The following is a 24,961-nucleotide window of genomic DNA, read 5'->3' as shown; positions in this document are numbered from 1 at the left end:
ATTCGCTAACACTCTCTTAAGGCTTCAATCAACAGCTTGATTCTCATTTACTTCTGTTTTGCACTGGTTGTGCATCGTGGAGGCTGACGAGGGCGGTGAGATCAGGTGTTACTCGGGCTGGAAACAAAAAATAGTCTTCCTGCCTCGGAGAGAATCAGAGAAATAAAACATATATAACAAAATGAGCTCAGTGCACCTTACTTTTCCCCCATCTGTGATGAATTAAAGCAGCATTAGGAAGCAATGGGAGCATCTAAAGACAGTGAGAGGTCGCAGTTTGAATCAGGGGCAGAGTGGGAATAAAAATCGGCCCGGGACCTCTCGAGTCAGACCGGCCCACCAAAACCCACCAAGAGATACACCACCACCCCAACACAGTCTCACAGCAGTTCGTGAAATGGTCACAAAATTGTATCTATTTGATTTGTGTACATAGACACGAATTTCCCTTCTTTTTGTTTTCGTGATACTCAGCAGGACTTTCAACGACGAATTTTCGTTCTTTTTCCCATGAATGTCCAGCAACACGTGAAGCCCGTGTCAATTTCTGCTCCACTCTTTTCAAATTAAAACATCTTACTTAGGTTTAGGAAAAGATCGACTTGGTTAGGCTTAGGCAACAAAACTACTTAGTTAGATTTAGGAAACGATCGTGGTTTGGGTTAAAATATTTAAGTACGGAAGTTAAGTGACAAATAAATCAACTTTGATTTCTTGTTTCACACGGGACACAAACAATAGTCTCCTGGGTGAAAGTCTGCTGTTTTTTGACCCACCCAACCACCCCGACCTCCTTCCTACGCAGCCTACGCTCTTCTTTATACTTCATGGTTAACAATTACATGGATTACATACAAATTGATTTCATGCTGACCATCACAAAAATGTGAAATTCGTGTCTATGTATACGAAACAAAACATTCAATTTCGTGACTATTTCACATACTGATGAATATGTCACACTTTATAAGAATTGTGTCATCAATATACAGTAGATTTGATTTGTTAAAGATCCCATATTATAAAACGGTTTCATGTTTCATGTTTTTTTTATTATAAAGCAGGCTTAAGTCCTATATAAATACTGTGAAAGTATCGAAACGCTCAATCCACAGGAATATACACACAGCCCGTATTCAGAAACTCTGCATTTGAAACAAGCTGTCAGGATTTCTGTCCATTCGTGATGTCACAAATTTACAATATTTAGACCCTTTACACAGATTTAAACGTAAACATTCTAAATGTGTCCCAGTTTATTCCTGATTGCAGTGTATGTTAATGTCATCAGCTGACAGGAAGTACACATGGACCCAAGCTGTTGCCTAGCAACACAATTCTGCTGCAATTTCGTCGCAATTCCGTCAAAATGCGCTAAAACGGAGCGTTTAAGACAGAGGGTAAATACAGGCATATTCAGGCCGACAGTATGAGGAAAATAAAGGTTTTTTTTAACATTAAAGCATGTAAACATGTTCTAGTAGAAACACAAAATACAAGTATGATCCTGAAAATGAGCATAATATGGGACCTTTAAATTAACAATTTGTAGAATGATACATGAAACAGAATCCTCTGTAAAATATTATATAATGATGATAATGACATAACAGATTTATATAATAATTGTAATGTAATAATTATCATTCATACCGTGTCAGATCAGATCCTATATGCTGATTTAATAACTAGTTTGGGACATTTATAACATGTAAGGTGGCTCCACGATATCACATCATTTGTGAGTTTTTCCGACACTTTCTGACCATAGACTGTATATGTAGATGGACGACGTGTCTCCACTTCCTCCCACTGTACAGAAATGAAGCCAAAATATCCCGGATACGGGAGCTGCCATCTTGAGATTTTGACGTCATTTGGAGCCAGAGTCCACGCAGTAGTGATCGGGCGGTGGAATGGCGTTATCGAGGTCACGGCCTCTGATTGTCAGTGAGAGAGACTCACAGCTGCCAGTCATGAAGTCTCACCCCCTTTTATAGCATCTGTCATGTTCTGTAAGAACTTTGCATCTATTTTGCAGTATTTGTCTCCCTCTAGTGGTCATTCATTATTCTCTTTTTACTGCCTGCTATTGTATATATGTGTTCATTGGTTGTTTTAGTCATGTGACTCAGCTAGGTCATAGTGTGTGTTATCATTACCTAGAATGAGTCGTATATAAATTATCTACATAGGGAGCGGGTCCATGTTGCTCCACCATATTTCAACAGTAGCCCAGAACGGACAAATCAAACTTTGTTAACTTTTCCTGCTTGTGCCGGAGTCGATAACGCTACTCGCTCCCGTCGCCGCTCTCTCTCTCTTGCTTCACCACTCACTTCCCACGTACACACACGCACTCTACGCACTGGCTCTCTGCTCCAAATGACCTACGCTACTCTTATGACAGCTGGCTCTCGAGAGGTCCATTTGCATTTTCGCGTCGGCCACCGTAGCTCTCCAACACGCTTGGCACACAAGAAAGGCTTCAGTTGGTTGTAATCTCAACCTCACCGCTAGATACCGCCAGATCCTATACACACTGCTCCTTTAATGCTCTGGATATTGTATAGAAACCCTTTAAATAACATTGAAGTCCCATAAAACTGTTATCATGAAAATAAGGATGAAATAACAATTTATAATAATGAGTTTTAATAAATGATAAATAATTGTGAATACCTAAAGGAACATTATTGGCTACCGTTTGAGGACACTTTGGTTTGGTTGTAAGCCTGTTTAGTCCAGACTGAAACCCGATCTTCTCGGTGAACTCTAACTGATTCTGCTGTTTGAGCCCCAGGAGACCGCTAAAGCTGCCGTCCTACTTACACTGCTGTGGTGGGTAATAGTCAGCAGGCACCTCAGACAGAGCCAATATAGTGGGTGCTGCTGACGAGCCTCAGAGCCAGCAGACTGGAGGAGGAGCCGGAGCAGATGATGAGAAGGCCGGGCGCATACAGAGCTGAAGGAGTGAAAACAGGTCTCTCTACTAAGCACTACTGCATGTCAGGAGGACATGGATTTGCAGAGTACATATATTTGTTAGACCTTAATCAGTACATCGCAACAATTTACGTTCACCGGCAAGTCTGGTTGTTTCATTTCTGCACGTTGTCTTGAACACTGTCCTTGTTTTATGTTAAAGGATAATTCTGTTTCATCATAACTTGGGTCTTGAGCTCGGAAGTTTATTGTTGACCTTGGAGACATCAGTTTGACGACACTATCTCAACTCGAGGTCCACTTGCTTGCTTGTTCAGCTCGTGGTGCCTTCAGTCATTATGGCCCTATACTCTCTGGAATTCTCTGTCACTTGAACTAAGGTACAATAGAGCCTTCTTTTAAAAGCAGACGCAAAACAAATCTTTTTATGTTTAGTTGTGTTTAGTGTGTGGTCAATGGGTAACAATTTTATTTTCTAATCTGTATTATTATGATTATTATTCCATTTGTAATAATAAGAATACCTTCTTATCTTATTCCCCTTTTACTGTAATACCTTCTTATCTATATGTTTTTATCTTATATATGTTTTATATATGTAATACCTTCTTATCTTATATGTTTTACATATGTAATACCTTTTTTTCTTGAATGCTATTTTTTAATCTTATATGTTTTATACTGTATATGCAATACCCTCTTATCTTATATTGTTTTTATCTTATATGTTTTATATAGGTAATACCTTATCTTATTTTTTTATCTTCTATATTTTATATACGTAATACCTTCTTATCTTATGTTTTATATATGTAATACCTTCTTATCTTATATGGTTTTATTTTATGTTTAATATATATAATACCTTCTTATCTTATGTTTTTATCTTATATGTTTTATATATGTATTACCTTCTTATCTTATATGTTTTTATCTTCTATATTTTATATACGTAATACCTTCTTATCTTACATGTTTTTATCTTATATGTTTTATATAAGTAATACCTTCTTATCTTACATGTTTTTATCTTATATGTTTTATATATATAACACCTTCTTATCTTATATGTTCTTATCTTATATGTTTTTATCTTATATGTTTTATATATGTAATACCTTCTTATCTTATATGTTTTATATATGCAATACCCTCTTATTTTATGTTTTTATCCTACATGTTTTATATGGGTAATACCCTCTTATCTTACATGTTTTCATCTTATATGTTTATATATGTAATACCTTATCTTATATATATTTGTATCTTATGTTTTATATATGTAATACCTTCTTTTCTTTTAGGCTATATTTTTATCTTATATGTTTTATATATGTAATACCCTCTTATCTTATGTTTTATATATGCAATACCATCTTATCTTAGAGTTTTTTTTATATGTAATACCCTCTTATCTTGTTTTTATCTTATATGTTTTATACATGTAATACCCTCTTATCTTATATGTTTTTATTATATATCTTTTATATATGTAATACCCTCTTATATGTAAGATGTTCTTTTTATCCCATATGCTTTATATATGTAATACCGTCTTATCTTCTAGGCTATATTTTTATCTGATATGTTTTATATGTGTACACACTATATTATGTTGATGTATAGAAAGTAAAAAAAAAAGTCAGTGTAGTATCTTGAAAAAAGTAATTTAAAAGTCAGCTTAGTATGTCCAGAAAAGTCATACTATAGTATGTCAAAAAAGTCATAGTACAGTATGTCGAAAAAAAGTCATAGTACAGTATGTTGAAAATAGTCATAGTATAATCATTTGAAAAAGTCATAGTATAGTATGTCAAGAAAAGTCATACTATAGTGTCTCAAAAAAAGTCATAGTACAGTATGTCGAAAAAAGTTATAATATAGTATTTTGTAAAAAGTCATAGTATAGTATGTCAAAAATATCACAGGAAAGTCATAGTATACTATGTCGAAAAAGTCATAACAAGCGAGTATAGTATGTTAAATTAAGTAATATTATAGCATGTCAAAAAGTTTTTAAAAAGTGAATATAGCATGTCGAAATGATTATTAGTATAGTATGTTGAAAAAAGACATAACAACTCATAGTATAGTATGTCAAAAAAGTATATACATAAATTTTTTTCCGACATACTATACTATGAATTGTTTTTGACATACTATACTATGACTTTTTATGACTTTTTTTGACATGTTATATTATGACTTATGATTTTTTTTTAACATACTATACTATGACTTTTGTGACTTTTTTCGACATACTTTACTATGAATTGTTTTTGACATACTATACTGTGACTTATTTTTCAACATAAAATACTATGACTTTCTCTGATTTTTTTGACATACTATACTATGACTTTTTGTTTTGTTTTTTCAACCTACTATACTATGAATTTCTTCAACATAGTATACTATGTTGTTGTTTTTTTTCTGACATACTTTACTATGAATATTTTAGGACTTTTTCAACATACTTTACTATGACTTTTTCATGATTTTTTTGGACATAGTATACTATGACTTTTTTTGGACATACTATACTTTGACTTTATGACTTTTTTCAACATACTATGAAGTTTTTATGACTTTTTTCCAACATACTTTTAGAACTTTTTTTGACATACTATACTGTGATTTTTTTTTACTAATTTAAGACATTCTATAATATGACTCTTTTAAAACATACTATACAATGTTTTTTTTGACATACTCTATGACTATTTTTTTAAAAACTTTTTTCAACATACTATACTATGACTTTTTTTTTTACATATTATACTTTGACTTTATATGACTTTTTTCGACATACTTTGACTTTTTTATGACATACAAACAATTACTTTTTTTCGACAGACAATACTATGACTTAATGATTTTTTTGAACATAGTATAAAATGACTTATGACATACTATGACATTTTTATGACATACTATACTATGACTTTTTTTTGGAGGATGTGGAATGATTACTCCTGGGGCGCCCTCATAAAAATCATCAAGGTAATATTTTCACATGACCGCAGAAATCCACAACAAACTAGAAATTGACAATTTGACCACATGGTGGCACTAGAAGAAAGTTAATGAGTGTCCTTGAGAGAAAAGGCTCATTCGGTTGGGTCTGGAGTGTGCAACCAGAATAATGAACTTAAACTTAAACTTTGCTTTCCATTTTCAAATGAAATGATTAATCCACCATTTGAAGACAGGACAAACATCATATCAAATATAACATCTCTTTATGTCAGAATATATTAAAGGGGCAATGTATAAGATCTGGCCAGAATATTAGCTTAAAACATTCAATAAAATAATTATCGACAGAATGTGAAGAGGTCACGGTGTTGACGTTATGTCAAAGACGTCTGTGTATTGCGTTGCAGAGATATCTACTGACATTAGCATGCTAACTAGCTAGCCCCGGCTGTCCTGTCTTGTAATACCACTTGTACCTCTAGAGGTGATAGTGAGTCACGCCCTTGACGTTTTGATAACTTTTTGGAGTAGAAGTGTAAATTATGGCCTGATGGTGGCGCTAGAGGAGTCAGCAACTTTCACGCACATGCATTTGCCTTCAGGGCTTTCTGCCAGAGAGGGCTTATTTTAACCCAAACCACCATCTTTTCCTAAACCTAACCAAGTAGTTGGTTACCTAAACCTCAGGAGATTCCAGGCAGAAAGCACCTGAAGGCAAACTTTCCCATTCGTGATCTGGTGACCATGCGTTTCCAAATTTCAGCAAATTACATAGAAATATTGCCAGTAGATGCTGAGACATCGTGCACAATTCAATCAATGTGTCTATATATACACCGATCAGCCGTAACATTATGACCACCTGCATAATATTGAGTAGGTCCCCCTTTAGCCACCAAAAACAGCCCTGACCCGTCGAGGCGTGGACTCCACTAGACCTCTGAAGGTCTGCTGTGGTATCTGGCACCAAGCCGTCAGTAGCAGATCCTTTAAGTCCTGGAAGTTGCGAGGTGGGGTCTCCGTGGATCGGACTTGTTTGTCCAGAACATCCCACAGATGCTCCATCGGATTGAGATCTGGAGAATTTGGAGGCCGAGTCGACACCTCCAACTCGTCGCCATCCACATGATGTAAAAGAAAACGTGATTCATCAGACCGGGCCACCTTTTTCCATCGCTCCGTGGTCCAGTTCTGATGCTCACTTGCCCATTGTAGGCGCTTTTGCCGGCGGACACGGGTCAGCACGGGGCACCCTGACCGGTCTGCAGCTACGCAGCCCCATACGCAACAAACTGCTCCTCCCTGTGTGTTCTGACACCTTTCTATCGGAACCAGCATTAACTTTTTCAGCAGTTTGAGCTTCAGTAGCTCTTCTATTGGATCAGACAACACGGGCCAGCCTTCGCTCCACGTGCATCAATGAGCCTCGGGTCTGACCCTGTCGCCGGTTCACCGGTTTTCCTTCCTTGGACCACTTTTGGTAGGTCCTGACCACTGCAGACCGGGAACATCCCACATGAGATGCAGTTCTGGAGATGCTCTGACCCAGTCATCTAGACAGCACTATCTGGCCCTCGTCAAAGCCGCTCACATCCTTACACTGGCCCATTTTTTCTGCTTCCAACACAAAGTTCAAAATGTTCACTTGCTGTCTAATATATCCCCCCCCACTGCCAGGTGCCATGGTAACGAGATAATCAATGTTATTCACTTCACCGGTCAGTGGTCATAATGTTAAGGCTGATCGGTGTAGATACATACATACATACATAAATACAGTATATGCAACACAGTGAATTAACCCCACAGGACCATAGGTGAATGATCATACCATTACTTTTATTGTAGATATACTGGGCTACAATTATAAAAAAAAGAAAAAAGAAAAAAAAAATCCAAACAAACAAAATTAAAGGTATTTATGATCCATAAGGTGCAGACCGCAAACCACTGCAGCACGGTATACAGTATGAGTGAGGAGTTCAATTTCTATTCCAATGTCCCTTAAAACATTTGCTGCAGGTTGTGATGGCCCATAATTCCCCATACTGATAACAGTTCATCACTCCATCCGTTTAGCTCCACTCTGCTGGTGTTCTGCTGCTCGGTGACCATTACCCCCCCGCCCCTCCCCCCAAACAGTCACCGTCGGTGCTCTACGCTGGCTTTATGAGACCAATATCTCCCCCACCCCGCCGTCATTGTTTATCAAAGGCATTTCACTTCTCTGTTAACGTTGATCACACTTGACCTTAAAAGGAAAAATCCACCCTAAAACAGCAGTATACTGCTGGACAACATACCGGCTATCAGGGGTCATTTTCTGCTTTGGGGATGTACTTCTTTTATCAATTCCTGTGAGTGGCATGACATCACATCCAGATACAGCTACAATAACAAGTAAGAGCACTCTCAGGACTTTTTGCATCACAGTGGATGTAATTAGGATTGACAGCGGACAATACAGAACTTAAAATACAAAGTCAAATTGATTTAAAGGTTCCATATTGTGCTCATTTTCAGGTTCATACTTGTATTTTGTGTTCCTACTAGAACAAGATTACATGCTTTAATGTTAAAAAAAAACTTTATTTTCCTCATACTGTCTGCCTGAATACGCCTGTATTTACCCTCTGTCTGAAACGCTCCGTTTTAGTGCATTTCAACGGAATTGCGTTGCTGGGCAACAATTTGGGTCCATGTTTACTACCTGTCAGCTGATGTTATTTACATACACTGCAACAGGAAATAAACTGGGACACATTTAGAATGTTTACATTTAAAACTGTAATAGTCTATATATTGTATATTTGTGACATCACAAATGGACAGAAATCCTAACAGCTTGTTTCAAAGGCATAATTACTGAATACGGGCTTGTGTGGGTTTCCTCGTATATTGAGCGTTTTGATAGTTTAACAGTATTTATAAAGCACTTAAACCTGCTTTATAATATAAAAGACATGACTTTTTACAATATGGGGCCTTTAAATTAGGAACAAAAATATATAAACAGATAACTGATGGAATCTAAACCTGAAGCGCCACAGGTGCAGCCCACTGTTTGTAGAAGTTGCTCGCCCTGATCCAGGACAGTCCTATCACAACTCTGCATCGCTGTCACCCCCAACGCATTCTCACTATCAACTCGTCAAATCACCGCCGCTTGGTCAGCGCCCCTCGGCAACACGCGGGGTACTCCCCTCTTGTGTTACTTTTGGACGGACCCGGGACGGCGTGCCAATATACGCTCGTTACATGCATAGTGTCCTTTCAAAATCAACCTTCCGTTCTCACAGGAAGTTAGGTTTAGGCAACACAACCACTTAGGTAGGATTAGGAAACGGTCAAGGGTGAAGTTTACTTCACGAACGATACCGACGAGTCACGTGACAAAATAAGCCGTTACTTTTAGTTTTCACAGCGGTCTCCTTGTTGAAAGTGTTTGTTTGACGCATCCGCCCCTCCTGCCCTCAACGGACTCTCATGCTTATAATGCTCCGTCACTTGCGCTGATAAACGAATAACGCCGCAGGTGGGTTTACATTGGAGTTAATTGAAAGCCCGGTTTTTCGCCATTGTGTTGCTAAAGGGCGCCTCCGTGCGTCAGCTTCAGATGCCGAGGGAGCGCTGACCAAACAGCGGTATTTGACGAGCTGAGAGTGAAAATGGGTCGCTCACTCAGACATTTCAGTCCCTGGTCAGCTCCCAACATGTTTTAAAGGAAGAATGTTAAAAACAGGATGTGCCATGATTGTGTATGAACAAGAACGGCCGCTCATTACAGTCGATGCAAACTGGATATATTACATTACAGCGTAGAATTAGCACGTAAAGCAGCCGTCTTCTGTATATATATATATAACTTCTGTCCACCGGTGGCAGCACTGAGCCCAAAACAATCTTTGATTTCATATGACTATTATTAACTTTTAACAGAGAATCTAGGTGAATAATTTTTTTGTATGGAGAGCGTTAGTCACGCCCCTTCCAGTGGACCACCATGGGACCTTGTTTCGGAAGAAATATTAACGATAGTCAACGGGGGGGGGGGGGGGGGGGGGAGAGAGAGAGAGAGAGAGAGAGAGAGAGAGAGAGAGAGAGAGAGAGAGAGAGAGAGAGAGAGAAATATTTTTTTGATCCCATTTGAGTTGCCCCATGAATCACACCCATGATGTTTAGTTAATTTAAAACATAATTTTGCATGTCAAGAAAGTTGTAAAACTGTTGAAGTATCAGACTGTGAAAATACGTAATTAGAAAGATGACACACCCTAAAGTTGCGTAGTGACGTCTCTCTCTCTCTGAAGCTACGATGTCTGTGTGTTTCCTACTGAGATGAACTCACACCAGCAACGGGTCTGATCCTTCTTTCTCTTCCTGGCTGATATAAAGACCAGGAGTCTCTGATAAAACACATCAGGTCAGATAGCGTTTCATTTGTGCGTGGAACATAGCTACGTTAGCTAGCTATAGTGTTGGTGACGTATATTGTCTGAGACGAGATGAGCGGTTTCACACAAAACTAAATAACCTACGACAAACTGAGACTTTCTTGACTCGTAAAATGATCTTTTAAATTGTCAAACATCATGTGTGTGATTCATGGTGCAATTCAAACGGGATAAAAAAAAAATATATTTGTCTCTGTCCGTTGACTACCGTTCATATTTTTTTCCGAAACAAGGTCCCATGGTAGTCCACCCGGACTTTGCACGAGGCTGACGCCATGTTTTTTGTCTTATAAGCAGCTGAGGAGACGGCCTACCATCCAGCCGCGGTGGAAAGCAACTAAGTACAGTTACAAGTCAAATTTGGAGGTACTTAACTGTATTTCCATTTTATGCTAATATTCTACTTCTTACTGCACTACATTTGTCTGCACAGCTGGAACTTTTCAGATTAAGATTTGACAGAAAACAACGTGATAAACGTATAAAATACGACGTATTGTTAAAGGTTCCCGACCTTTTTGGCTTTTGACCTCTTACAAAAAAATGGTGTCTGATTAGGTTCAAACACTAAAATTTTTTTTGAAAATGACACTGAAAATTATGAATTAGAACACAGACTAATTTCTTAGCCCCCAGTTCACAGGAATTCCTAAACTGGTGTAGAAGTAGACCAGGCATGTTAAAGACAGGTGACATCATTACGGCCTGTGATTTATCCAAAAGTACAGGAGCAAAGTTTGAGTGGATTTTTCCTTTAAGTTGGTGATAAAGGGCTGGCGGGGAGGGGTTTGGTTTGTCTTGTATTCCAAACTAACACCCCACAGGAGTAGAGAACAGGCTGGGAGACTCGCTTAGATGACATGTCTGAGTAGAGAACAGGCTGGGAGACTCGCTTAGATGACATGTCTGTGTCAAAGTAGTCAGAAGAGAATTAAACCAAGAGTGTCAGTTCATCATTCAAGTCATGATTGGACGTGCTAGTTTGACTAACAATTCATTTTTTAAGGCAGGACGTCAGCGTAACATGACATCCACACGTTTTAGCCCCAAATTGCAAAGATTCTTTTTGTGTTTTTTTACAGTGTATTTGTCAGATGATTAACCTGCAGGCACATTTCGTCTCCACCTCCCAGAGCCCCGTATTCTCTCTTTAAATAGCTTTGTGTAATACCAGCAATTGAAACAGCAGCAAAGCCTGAACCGCGTTAGTCCTCTTTAAAACATTACGGCATCATATATACACTTCTTTTTTTCCCTCCATCTTTCACTCCCTTTCACACTCTGACATGAGGTAAAGTATGGCGCCCAAGTGCAATGCTCAATTGTGCTACATGTACAAAAAGAAAAGAAAAAAAAAAAAAAATTGCCAGTACGAGAAATCGTAGTCCGCTGTGAACAACGCAGGACTAGCTCAACTTCAGCACTCCCACAAACCCCTCCCCCCCACCCATTAAAAACTAACACACATACGAGGCTGCTGGATGTCGATGCCACTTGTGGCTGACAAGATTAATTGTGATCCTTATGTTTTATCAGTCACAGACAAAAATAGAGTGGGTGTGGCACCGTATGAGTGATTTCACATTCTTTTTAGTAATCCCTCCTCCCCCCCCGTCCCTCCCGGAGACTTACAGATAATTAGTGTGTTGAACCGGCGGTATAAACTAATGGCTGTGTGCGCTACAGACAGATGTTGGAAGGTGTGCGACTGATACACTCCAGATCTTCAATTTGACAATATCTCTAACGGGAAAACTAAATTCACATCCCACATTTCAGGGTTTACTGTACATACTGTAGATAGACTTGAGAAATAATGACAGATTGCACTCTTTTGAACTGATTGTAGAAAGATGTATGGAAGTCTCGCGGTGCAGCTGAGCTCACGTTGATTGTTAAACATGAGAACTGAAGGAGTTCACAAAACCACACAAACTGTATGAGGAAGAGAAGATCTCTACTCCTGCGATCTCTAGAATGACGCTGATCTCTACGACGGCGTTTTAAGGTCATCATAGGTAAAAAAACAACATATAAATATATATATAATAATGGAGCCAGAGTAGGGGGGTAATTTTCTGAAGAAAAAAAAATTCTGAATTTCCGAGATTAAGGTTGTAAATTTATAAGACTAAAACAAAACGTTACCATAGTTTTGGACAATTTGTTTTTGGCACAAATTTATGATTTAATAATCTCAGAGACTATTCCATTTTTTTTCTTAAATTTGTGAGTCTTTCCTCGAGAATGTACCACTTTAATCTCAAAGAATATTCACGTTTTTTTTCTCGTAAATTTACTCGTAAACTTGTGACAGTAATCTCAGAGCATTTGTTTTTTCTTGCAAATTTCTGACTTTATAATCTCAGAGAATATTTCATGTTCTTTTCTCATAATTTACAACTTTAATATCAGAGAATATTCAAGTTTTTTTCTCATAAATGTATGACTTTATAATCTCAGAATATTCAAGTTTTTTTCTTTTAAATTTGTGAATTTAACCTCAGAGCATTTCTGTGTTTTTTTATTGCAAATTTATGACTTTATAATCTCAGAGAATAGTTTTTTGTCGTAAATTTATGACTTTAATCAAAAAATTCTTAAGTTTTTCTCGGATTATTACCCTGCTACCCCAGCGCTGTAATTATTATACTTTTTTTTTTTTACCTACAATGGTTCTAATAAACCGTTGTAGATCTCCCACAGAGAAGGCACTGAGTTTTGTTTGTTTCTATTCAAGACATGAGACACAAGTTACTGTGAAGGAATGTCGACTCAGTGAAACAGAGGTGTGTGTGTGTTGTGTACTGGATGTTTGACGTAGACGGTGTAGTTATCACAGTAAAAAGACTAGAGAGAGTTACTGAATTCAATTGCAGTCTTGTCTTTTGAGGTAGAAGCACCTGTGGGTGGGATTATATGCCCGTGGATTAGATTTCAGATAGCTATATCAACACAGTTTAGAAAGGTACACAGGTACATGTCTCTTCCAACCCTTATCTATGAAGAAATAAATCAAGTAAATTCCCCTATGCCTGTGTTTTGGAGTAAATGTCAGAGAAATCCAAAGTTTAAGAGTGCAATCTGATTACCTCTACAAGCATTTACCCATCCGATCAATCAATCAATCCTCTGTTTGTTTTTACCCAGAATTCAAAAACAGATTCTCAACTGATGAAATTGGGGGGAAAATACATTTCCTGCCCCCCCCCCCGCCCCCCTAGTGTCAACCTCGGGTACGGGAGGGGGAAGAGACGACGACGCAGCTCTCCTCTGCAGCTTGATGGCCGACGAACGGGACAACCAAATCAAACAGATTTCCAAAATAATAAAAGGTCAAATAAAGAGGTATTATAGTTACAGTGCAAAAAAAGATGAGAAATTCAAGCTCAATACAAAAACATAGCACCAAACAAAAAAAAATAAAAAAATATAAAGACAAGAAAAAATGCATGCAATTAACTGAGGTATTCAAGTGAAAAAAGGGCTAATTGATGAGAAAAAAAGAGGACATTTAGCGGGAAGCAAAATTTGTCGGAACAGAAACCACAAGAAAAAAAAAAAAAAGGCTGGTATCCTTATCCGTAGGAATTGACTTCAACCTCATAGTGTCACATCTGTTATAGCTTTGGTAGGTACGGGATGTGAGGAACACTAGTGTGTTGAAATGAATTGGCCTTTTTTTTTTCACAAAGACTGTATTTGAAAAGATTCTGAGCCTTTACACGAGTATCCAATGTAGAAAAGTCTGCAGCATATTGAACGTGTGTACGTCTTTCTCTTCTTATATCAAAACTGGATGATTCGCTCCATTTAGTGCGCGAGAATGACTTAATTCAATTCCATCCATTCTCGGTATCAAAACATGTTAAAACCAAATCGTCAAGATAATGCCGTTAACGTTGAATCTCACTCTCACACACTCTAGATATATCCATAGATTTAGAACATTTATAGAAGCAATCCAGTTGTCATGGTTTTTATACATAAACTACAAGAACATGCAACCTCAAGTGCGGTTTAAAAACTACTTTAAATTACAGTAACTGGGAATGTTGAAATTCCTATCCGTTTCGCAGGATATGAGGGTGAGCCTTAGCATCTAAGGCCGAGAATATCATTCATGTATCTTATTATTTTTATATATATTTATATACTTTGCTACGTATATGATTTTGGTGTCAATGTGACCACACAATTCTCAAAAGTAACAGACCCTAATGGAATAAGTGCAAAAATGATTAAGAATACCATTTCAAGACAGATTTCAGACAGAAGTGCCACCAGGTTTTTTTGCTCCAGTGGTATCTGTTAGCCACGTCTGCCGATAGCGTTTTAAAAAAGCGCTTTCGAACCGACTGGCACTAGTGCACAGGCTGAGGAGTTTAGCGTTTTTTGTTGTTTTTTTTTCTTCCTACATACTTTGATTTACACCTTTGATTGAACTATGTACAATCTAATACTACACAATAAGCATAAGCCTCATCTCATTGACAGAGGTTAACAAAAAAAAAAAACTAAAACGGTGAGGAATAGACTTGCGACCTGACCTTTTTTTTTTTTTTTTAAACACTTTGCTAAATGTTAATAAAGCACTCATGTGATTACACAAAGCAGAGAGGGAAAAGCAAAGATTGTGTTTGCGCAAAAAAAAAAAAAAAAAAAAAAAGGTAAAAGATCTGATGGTGAAATCTGTTGTGAGATCAGTCTGCTTCTTGTGTTGCGTCTCCACACAGTGTTCCCTCCCTGGCTGCCTCGGTTGCGCCGTCGCGGGGCTGAAGATGCGGAGGCTGGCATCACGCTGCGTTGGGGTTAGCCGATGTTGGGAAGCCGATGTTTTTTTTTCTCCGTTAGCGTCAGTAGCTTAGGTTGCTAATGCTGAGAGCTCGGAAGGAGGAGCTCAGTTGCTTTGGACCTGAGGTTGATTGGCTTTGAGGCTGCGCAGAGCTCGTCGCGCCGCCGCCGACTTGGCGATCCGGTAGCTGCGGCCAACTCCTTTAAACTTGCCCTTACCGACGACCTCCACCGTCACCCGGACCTTTCCGTCATACGTTCTCTCTGCAGGGCTGCACACAGGGGGAGAGGTAACAACAGGGTGTCAAATTGTAGGTAGCACATATTCTCTAATGGTGGGCTTAATCTGAAACAGGCTGATATTAGAGACACACCTGTATTCTTAATTCCCCCAGCTCCCCATATAATGCAACACTTCCTCCATGTTCAACGGTTGTCTTGATAAATTCAGTATAAAATATATATTTCCACAAACTTAATGTATTGATTCTTGTACATAGACGAATTTCACTTATATTTTGTGATGGTCAGCATGATATCAGTTTGTATGTAATCCATGGAATTGTGAACCGGGAAGTATAGAGAGTGGCAACCACAGGACTTTTGCCCAGAAGACTGGTGTTCGTGTCCCGTGTGAAACAACGAGTCAAAGTTGATTTATTTGTCACGTAACTTCCGTACTTAAGTTGCGGCACTTCCGGAGTTATTTTAACCCAAACCGCCATCTTTTCCTAAAGCTAACTAAGTAGTTTTATTTTGAAAAGACTGGAGCGGAAATTAACAAATGCGTCACCTGATGCTGGACATTCGTAGGAAAAAAAGCACAAAAACTATGTTGTTGAAAGTCACGCTGAGCGAAAAAAAGGAAATTCATGTGTATGTACACAAATCAAATAGATTCAATTTCGTGTTGAATTATTCAGTCGGAATACATTTCTAACGGGGGAAAAAAAAAGTTTCATGTGTTTCCAGTTGCTTTTTGAATCACTGTTAAAAGATCTTATTGATAAAATTTTTATGTAGATGAATATTAAAAAAAAAAAAATACATCTACAGAGCCTTTACAAAGGTGCTGAATAAAAGTACGGCTTTTCCTGAAATTTTTTTTTTATTATAACTGAATTAATCATTTTAAAAATGTTGGCGGGTTCAAAATGAATGTTTTGTCTGATTCCGCAGAGATAAACAAAACAAATTTTATTTTTAAATGTATCTGACGTTTGTTTCCCACTTCTAACAAGGCTTGTGAGCCAATAGTATAACAACGTTGGTATCACGTGGTATCTCTGGGTCGTCGGTTAGTGTAGAAAAAACGGATAAATGGCTGCGATCGACGGTGTCTGGCAACGACTTGTTGTGAAGTAGATGCAATGGAACGGGGGGAGGGAGAATGCGGCATCTAGTGGCTGAATGTTATCAATGTTATCAATCGCCCCTTTAAAGTTATTGTAAATAATTCAACACTGATGTTTCACATTAAAAATATTCCAGCGGTTCAAAGGCTGGATATATTCCAAAACAACATGTTTGTCAGCATGTATGGTCGATGCAGTGATACATTTTAGGATGCTCACGGATGGACCAAAAGGATCCCAGACCGAGGCACGTTATGAGATTCACATCACACAAACTCTCTCAGCTATGTGGATTCTGAAAGTGTAATTTGCGCTTCAAAACGGGCGAAATCACTCCCTTTCCTAGACTTTTATTGTGGAAAAATCTGGAGGGAAATGTTGAGTTGTACACTAACAATTACTCCTTAACAACAATAGTCATCATCCCCTAGTTAAGTCCATTAAGACTGATCTATTCTTTCACCTATGAATTGCTACAATAAATATCGTCCAAGTTAGGTAAGAGTAAGTCATCATCTGCATATTCCATATGATAAATGTGACGGCAGAAGCAGCCATAAAGTGCCGATCTCCTACCTGAACTTGGCAGTTTCTGGTTCCATCTCAAGCAGCTCCCTCACAGGAGAGCGTGGCACATTGGCAGAGAATTTCTCTGTACATGGTTAAAAGGGGATAAAAAGTGGCATCATAAACATCCTCAGACTTTCACTTCTTCAACATGGTCGACAAAACTGGCAAAAAATCATGAATGTTTACAAAAGTTTCCTCGAGTTCCTGCTCAACAGTCATGACTGAAAAACAAACAAAAATACATGTGTAAATAAATGTGCTTTGGCATCTTCCTCACCTATAAGTGGCCTCATCATTGGATAATACACTTGCCACACCGTCTCCAATGACATCCTGCTGTCCATGTAAATAGCTCCGGCTAGCGACTCAAAGATATCCCCCATGGCCTTAGGGACCTCGATGTCCTCCTCCTTCTCCTCATCTTCTTCAGAGCGTCGCAGCTGGTTGACAAAATACACAGAGCTGTTAGCTGATGACATCATAACACAAACACACAAAATCTAAATTTATGTGGTAGAGCTTGCTAAAAAAAACATTCTAAATTTCAAGCGTTAAAGGGACTGTTTGTAACTTTTTAAGCGTATAAATGTACGGGGTCGGGACACATGCGCGTTCGCATATGCGCGCTCGCGTGTGGCCAGAGCCTCGTCTCCTCCTCTGCCTGCTCGCCTTCACTCAGACAGCGCGCGCGTTCTCGCGTACTCGCGTACTCGCTCCACCTCTAGACGTGAACGCGCGCTCACTCCACACTGCAGAAGAGTTAGTTTAGCTCTGAGAATATCTAGTGAATGTCTATAGTGAGTGGACGTTTGTGCAGAAATAACTGCTGCAGCTCCTCTCCAGACCAACAGAGGTTTTCCGTGTCTTGTGAAGTGACAGGACTTTGCAGAGAGAAACGTTGTTGTCTCGTTACCGACCGGTTGAGGACGAGTTTCTCGCTGCGGAGCCCCACTGCCTCAGCCTGCGCTGAGGCAGGAGAAGCATCAGCAGTGATTCATGGAGAGACCTTCGTCTGGTCAGTTAACATTACTGCCAAGCAGCTGAAATATAGAGTGATATTGTGGTTTTAGCTGACGTGTGTCGCCTCACTGTTTTGAGCGATGCTCGCTCATGTCTATGTAGAGCGAGCACAAGCGCGAGCCCGACGCTGACTTTCCTTGATTTCACGGCCACAGGTGTCGCTGTTAACAAGCATTTCTGAAAGTTACAAATAGTCCCTTTAATGATTAGGAGCTTTACAAAAAGAGTTTTCGAATCCAAACAATCGACCGCCTTTCTGTTAAACATGATGATGTATTTTGTGGGCGTAGGTTTGAGGCAGAATAATTCTCTGAACACGTTAGCTAATGCTGGCTAGCAAGTTTTGTTGGCATGTGATGGAAGAGTGCTGCTGAATGCAGTGCAGGTGACAATTCGATTAAATGTGCAGACTTTGAACCAAAACATGTCATAAGAACTAGTATTGGTTTTTTAAGTGTATTTCACTATTAAAAAGGTGCAAAAATTCAAAAATTCCCTTGGAAATTTCCCGACCCTTTGCAACTCTAAACGCGCCCAATGTAGACAGTCAGTGTGTGAGTTTGGGTTTTAATGCATTCTTTAAAATATATGAAAACAATATGTTAAGTTGCTCTTTAAACCTTTTTTTTTTTTTACAAAGTAAGAAATATGAGCCTACGGACATTCTCAGCTGACAGACTCAGTCTACACTACCTGCTGCATTAACAGCTTCATCATGTTATTGCTAGTATTATTTGATGAATAGTGAGCAGAATAGTGAGTGAACAGTGAGTGGCACCATATTACTGCAGCCTATTCCTTTATTTCTTTCAGCTGTATTGTCAGTATGTGCCTGCTGTCCCTCAGGCATACGAGTACCTCTCCAGAACGAGAGGAGATCTGGTGCCAAGATAGCCATTTCCAGGCAAATTAAATCCAACTGCATTTTCTCTTCAGTGCTGAAATCACTGGAATATGAAACAGATTCATAGAAGCTGACAGCCTTGATATTCAGGCAGATCTTTTTTGAACACTGACTATTATTTTAGGGGGGGAAAAAAAACTCCCAACAGCAAAGATTAGGTTTCTTCCTACAGGGCTTTGTTGTTCAGTACTGATGCTAGAAACAGGACTCACCTCGGAGTCCATGCCTTGCATCTCGTTCTTCTCCAGCTGAAACTGCACAAAGTCGTCGATGACGTGGAAAAGCTCGGGCGAGATGGCCTTGAAGTACTTGTGGTAGTCGTACTTGACGGCCAGAGAGGCAAAGATGGTGTTGTTGACAAGTGCCGAGCGCAGGTCGGTCAGCACGCCGGGAGAGTGCTGCCGCGGGTCTTCATAAAGGTGCTTTGTTATGAGGTAGTCTAGAATTGCATCACCAAGGAACTCCAGCCGCTGGTAACAATCTGAAGAGAAACATGTCAGACATGTGGGTCGGTGGAATTGAAATGCATTCAGGCACTAACTAACAATGGATCAAACGACCAAGTGTAATCTGAAAGGTATCACAAACTACTGAGCTCCAGCACCAGCTATTCAGAAAGAAAAGTCCTTTCTGAGTTCTTAATAACTTCTAGCTAGTTTCAAACAAATGATTTATTATATTTAATTGGGTTGCAAAATAATAATAAAAAATAGTCTTTCCCTCGTTGTGTATACTCTCACTGATAAACGTGTGTCTGCCACAGAGCTTATTTTCTGCAATAATCCAAAAGCCAATGGAACAATTCCATCGGCTTTTTGCCGAGGGATCCAGGGCGATGCTAACTTCCTGGTTGGCCTACAGAAATACGTCATCCCTGGAGCACTCCATTGTCCCTGATGCTATTCTGTTGACCGTGTAAATAGGCAACATGTTCGCTTCAACTACTTCATGTGATAATACACCGATCAGCCATAACATTAGGTCAGCATGGCCACCTTGACCGGTCTGCGGCTACGCAGCCCCGTACGCAACAAACTGCTCCTCCCTGTGTGTTCTGACACCTTTCTATCTGAACCAGCATTCACTTTTTCAGCAGTTTGAGCTCCAGTAGCTCTTCTATTGGATCAGACAACACGGGCCAGCCTTCGCTCCCCATGTGCATCAATGAGCCTCGGGTCTGACCCTGTCGCCGGTTCACCTTCCTTGGACCACTTTTGGTAGGTCCTGACCACTGCAGACCGGGAACATCCCACAAGAGCTGCAGTTCTGGAGATGCTCTGACCCAGTCGTCTAGCAAGCACTATCTGGCCCTCGTCAAAGTCACTCACATCCTTACGCTGGCCTATTTCTTCTGCTTCCAACACAAAGTTCAAAATGTTCACTTGCTGTCTAATATATCAACCCCACTGCCAGGTGCCATTGTAACCAGATAATCAATGTTATTCACTCCACCTGTCAGTGGTCTGAATGTTAAGGCTGATCGGTGTATATCAGTGTTGTTTTTACAGCTCGTTTTGTTGCCAGCCCCCAAAGTGGGCAAAAGATTTATTGCAGCTTTGAATGTCAGTAACATTAAATTGATTTCCTATTCTATGGAGACGCATGTGCAGAGCTGAGCAGCATTCCAGGGTCATAATAACATGCACTGATCAATAAGGACGGACGGATTCTATTGTCAGTCACATTGCATTTAATCTAAATAAACAGTTTTCATCATTTATTAAAAAAAAAAAAGTAATATGTTATCCCCAGATGATATTTCTAATTCCCAAACACATTATTCTGAACTGTACAGTGAACAATGATAAAAACTCTCCTGATGCTGTGAGGTGAAGTCTGACCTGTGATGGTGTTGTAATGGTAGGAAGCGTGGGTGAAGGCTTGCAGAAGGTAAGCCTTGTTCTGAAAGGTGTAGTTGATCTTTCTTTCGAAGTTCTCGAAGCCGGAGATGAGGTGGTTGAGAGTTCGCTCTGCGTCTGGATGGGCCAGCAAGCAGCGGGGAGGGATCTTCAGCCAGCCGTAGCACAGGTCGATGGCTGTGATCTGACAGCTCTGCACCAATGCTGCCGTCAGGGTCCCCCTCTCCAACGGTAACACCTGTTGACATCAGAAAACAACTCTGAATACCTGCGCTGATGTTCTGGGGGAAAAAGTAGTTTTGGAGGAGCACCTCCATACATGCTTATCATGCTCGTGGCATTGACGGAAATAGAAATCGTTGGCAGTGTTATTACCATCAGATTGTTTCACCACGGTATGTATGTATACCGGCACATCTCTGATGACGGCTCACCTCAGCACCACGTGGCTAAAGCTAAAGCTATACTGTGCATGTGAAAAGACGCTGTATAACATCTGCATTCATTATGTTTCTCAACTCTTTTTTTAAATGAATCTCTTTTCATTTGTCACTTGCCGATATAGAGAGGTGAAGTCCCGCCCCTTCCAGTGGACCACCATGGGACCTTATTTCGGAAAAGATATGTACGTAGTCAATGGAAAAATATTTTTTTGATACCGTTTGAATTGCGCCATGAATCACACATATAACGTTTGTGAGTTTAACACATAATTTTGCAAGTCAAGAAAGTCTCAGTTTGTTGTATCAGACTGTGAAAATACATAATTAGAAAGACGACACACCCCAAAGTGTGGTAGTGACGTCTCTCTCTCTCTGAAGCTACGATGTCTGTGTGTTTCCTACTGAGATGAACTCACACCAGCAACAGGTCTGATCCTTCTTTCTCTTCCTGACTGATATAAAGACCAGGAGTCTCTGATAAAACACATCAGGTCAAATAACTTTACATCTGTGCGTGGGATTGCTACGTTAGCTAGCTAGCTGGTGTTGTGCGAGACAAGAGATGTAGTTCATTGAGCGATTTCTCACTAACCTAAATGATACTACGACAAACTGAAACTTTCTTAAATTGCAAAATTATCTTTTAAACTGACAAACATCATCTGTGTGATTCATGGCGCAATTCAAACGGGATCAAAAAAATATTTCTCTCTCCGTTGACTACCGTTCATATTTTTTTCTGAAATAAGTTCCCATTGGGTCCACCGGAAGGGACGGGACTTCACCTCTCTACAGTATATTGTGCTGACCCAATGTATCATTGCTGAATCAGGGAATACTGAGACAGAACAGTGTGAGAGTCCTCACTCACCTTCAGGCCCAGTGAGCAGAGGAACATCTGGGCTGCTCTCTCTCCACAGCTGGTCAAGTAGCAGCCCAGCAGAGCCTCCACGCAGTCGGCGATGCTCTTGTCGGCGATGCACTGCTCCGTGTGCAGGTCGTAGGAGATCGACTGCTTGCCGAGCTCCGCGCCGCAATTCTCCTCCGACGGATTCCAAAAACCCACCACGAAGTCGTCCTCCTCTCCGGCCTTACTGGGATCCAGGTAGCACATGGCGTCCCACGAGCTGTAGTCAAACTCCTCGGCAGAGGGCGTGCTGGGCGCCGGCTCCGAGGGGTAGTGGGTTGTATGTGTGGGATGGAGGGGCTTCTTGGGGGGCTTCCACTCGTACGGAGCCTCCGTGGCGGGGGCGGAGGCCGAGGCCGGGGTGAGGGAGGGAGGGAAGGTGCTCAGAGAGATCTTCTTACCGAACGCACCGGATCCCAACAGCATGTTGTCAATGAACTTGATGTGTTCTTTGTAATACTCCAAATCGTCCTCCATGTTGACTTCATCTTTTGGCTCGTCCTTCAACATCAGCTCACCGTCCTCATCCACCTCCTCCTCAACCTCCTCGTCATCCTCATCATAGTCATTCCCAGCCTCCCCGTTGGCCAGAAGCTCCTCTTTGGCCTGGATGATGGATGCAAACAGAGAAAGCAAGAGTTAAAAGGAAATTCTAAAGAAGTAGTCATGATTAGAAACTGGCCTAGAGAGTCATTGTTAGGTATTTAGGTGTCTCCATTAAGATGAACCTTCCTGACAGGGTCTGAAATTCTCTTTTTTCACTGCCTACCACTGTGGCAGGCAAGAATATCTCTTTTATCTGCCACTTTTGAAATCTCTGCGCTAAATGAAGGAATAACATTTTAGATCTGATGTCATTCGACGTTCGATATATTTTACACAAAAAAGCATTATATGCACGGCAAATTCCAGTGTTCAAATTACACTGTAGCTTCTGGGGGAGCCCTATTTTCCGGGGGTGGGAGGGTACTGTGCTGTACTTTGTCATTGTCATCTATAGTGGTTATTTGCATTAAAACAAAATTCAAATGATTAGGAAATTAATTATTGTATTTTTATCTAAATTTGCTTTGATTTAAAAAAAAAAAAAATCTTGCCATCAGTAATTTTAGTGTTGAAGCTGCTTAGAGTCAACAGTAGTGTTAGGAAGTTCAACAGGTCATAATTCCCTCTCTGTTATCTATTTTATATTACTGTGAAAACATCTCCTTCAAACAACTGGATTTAATCAAGTTACTCGCCAAAAACTTAATTTTACAAGATTACATTTGAACGCATTATGATAAAGTTAGAATTTACCTTACCTTCGCCCAACACTAATTTTTACCGAACAGAGCTTGAACGCATCATAATATAACCTCTGTTTGATTCGCCTGACTAACCGAGATTCAATGTGGGTGCTTCTCGACTGATGCCTCTGATCATCAACATTTAGGGGGGGCAGTAATTCTAATAAGCATTTCATCACACAGCAGGGGTCACGTATTTAATGAGGGAGGCAATCGTTCAAACAGTCATCTAGTAACTAGAGCTGAAACTATTGTCGATTCATCAAATAGTCAACTGACATAAAATCATTTGTAATGGACCATAGTTTATCCGTAATTTTTCGGCATGCATGTGAACTGCAGATTAATTACAGTTTACCATCATAGTGCGAAAAAAAGTTGTATTGCCCATCGTAACGCTTTCTGGTCGCCAATCGCTGATTATTCTACAATGTGAACAACGAATACCAGTTGAAATCAGCAGGACGAGAGCTAGTAACAAGAGCTGGACAATAAAAATGAAGGCGAAGGTAAATTATAACGCTCTCATTTTGGCAAGAAACTTTATTAAATACAGTGGTTTGAAGATGTTTTCACAGCAATATAAGATCGATATTAGAGAGGGAATTATGACCTGTTTAAAGAGGACATGTGCTTATTTTCAGGTGCATACTTGTATTTGCATACAACATACTTTATCTTCCTAGCAGCGTATAATATATAATTAGAACTACCAATGCCAAGAATTATTTTTATAAATAAAAATTCAAATCATTTATTTCCTGATCATTTGAATTGTGTGTTTTTAATGCAAATAACCACGATAGAGGACTATAACAAAGTAAAAGAGTAACATTTAGAATTGACGGTTTACACTGATTGTTCGGCCGATATGGCTCATCAACAATCGCCATCAGTATCAGCGGCAAAAAACTTGAGCGGGGCATCTCTCAAAGTTATATTTGCTCCTTTTTTCCCTGCTGATCCGATCCGTGACTCATAATCGTGACACGATTCGAACCATGAGTTTTGTGATCTGTTGCACCCCTAAATTTGATAACCAATTCAGACACTGTCCGGTCCCACCTTCTCCAATCTGAGAATTTGCTGCTTTTCTGGGTTTTATATGATTGTAAACTGAATATCTTTTGGACCGTTTGGAACGTCTTCACATTTGGATTGTTTTTTTGCATCCCTCACACTGATTTGTTTTTGTCTGAGTTTGTAGCCGGGGCATCTGAAGACACAGAGAGTCGAAGTGGGCGATGGTGTTAATATCCAATATCCATCGCTGTATTTGGAATTTCATATAATGTCAAATCCAATATTGTCATTAATCAGTCCTTCTTCAGCATTACCCACAATGGTCTGATGCTCCCAGAGATCCAAAGACATTAATAAGATAGCCACGATGGTATTGACTGTATGTGAAAATCTGTCAGTTGATTAAACTTTTATCACC

The 24,961-nt window shown here is 39.7% G+C and overlaps 1 protein-coding gene and 3 long non-coding RNA genes across 6 annotated transcripts in view; 2 read left to right on the top strand and 2 right to left on the bottom strand.

Moving 5' to 3' along the window:
- LOC141783408 (uncharacterized) overlaps window positions 1-24,961 on the top strand; it is a 395,872-nt gene that overhangs the window by 320,237 nt on the left and 50,674 nt on the right. The gene's annotated exons all lie outside the window — the stretch shown is intronic.
- LOC141783409 (uncharacterized) lies at window positions 7,744-11,244 on the bottom strand. Its single transcript, XR_012597265.1, has 2 exons — window positions 10,636-11,244; window positions 7,744-9,935 (listed from the first exon to the last, which is right to left on the bottom strand). It is a non-coding gene; the product is annotated as an uncharacterized LOC141783409 (long non-coding RNA).
- On the top strand, window positions 8,511-11,793 carry LOC141783407 (uncharacterized). The gene is made up of 4 exons (XR_012597262.1): window positions 8,511-8,626; window positions 8,758-9,962; window positions 10,022-11,216; window positions 11,259-11,793. It is a non-coding gene; the product is annotated as an uncharacterized LOC141783407 (long non-coding RNA).
- The window catches only part of dicer1 (dicer 1, ribonuclease type III), a 45,580-nt gene continuing 32,241 nt past the window's right edge, over window positions 11,623-24,961 (bottom strand). Inside the window, exons 25-31 of one of the 2 annotated variants that reach the window (XR_012597260.1) lie at window positions 22,196-22,837; window positions 20,864-21,119; window positions 19,235-19,503; window positions 17,376-17,538; window positions 17,105-17,180; window positions 12,781-15,445; window positions 11,623-12,734 (exon numbers count right to left, since the gene is read on the bottom strand). Coding sequence is in view for 1 of the 2 variants with exons in the window: in XM_074660685.1 (XP_074516786.1) it covers window positions 15,280-15,445; window positions 17,105-17,180; window positions 17,376-17,538; window positions 19,235-19,503; window positions 20,864-21,119; window positions 22,196-22,837 (1,572 nt within the window). In the remaining variant the exon portion in view is untranslated. Of the gene's footprint in view, window positions 15,446-17,104; window positions 17,181-17,375; window positions 17,539-19,234; window positions 19,504-20,863; window positions 21,120-22,195; window positions 22,838-24,961 lie in introns of both variants that reach the window. The other variant, XM_074660685.1, reaches the window with a different exon arrangement.

Source organism: Sebastes fasciatus, chromosome 15 (genome assembly GCF_043250625.1).
Source record: "Sebastes fasciatus isolate fSebFas1 chromosome 15, fSebFas1.pri, whole genome shotgun sequence".
In the NCBI taxonomy this organism is placed as follows: Eukaryota; Metazoa; Chordata; class Actinopteri; order Perciformes; family Sebastidae; genus Sebastes; species Sebastes fasciatus.
The sequence above is the reverse complement of the archived record's forward strand: the minus strand, read 5'-3'. Positions and strand labels throughout refer to the sequence as shown.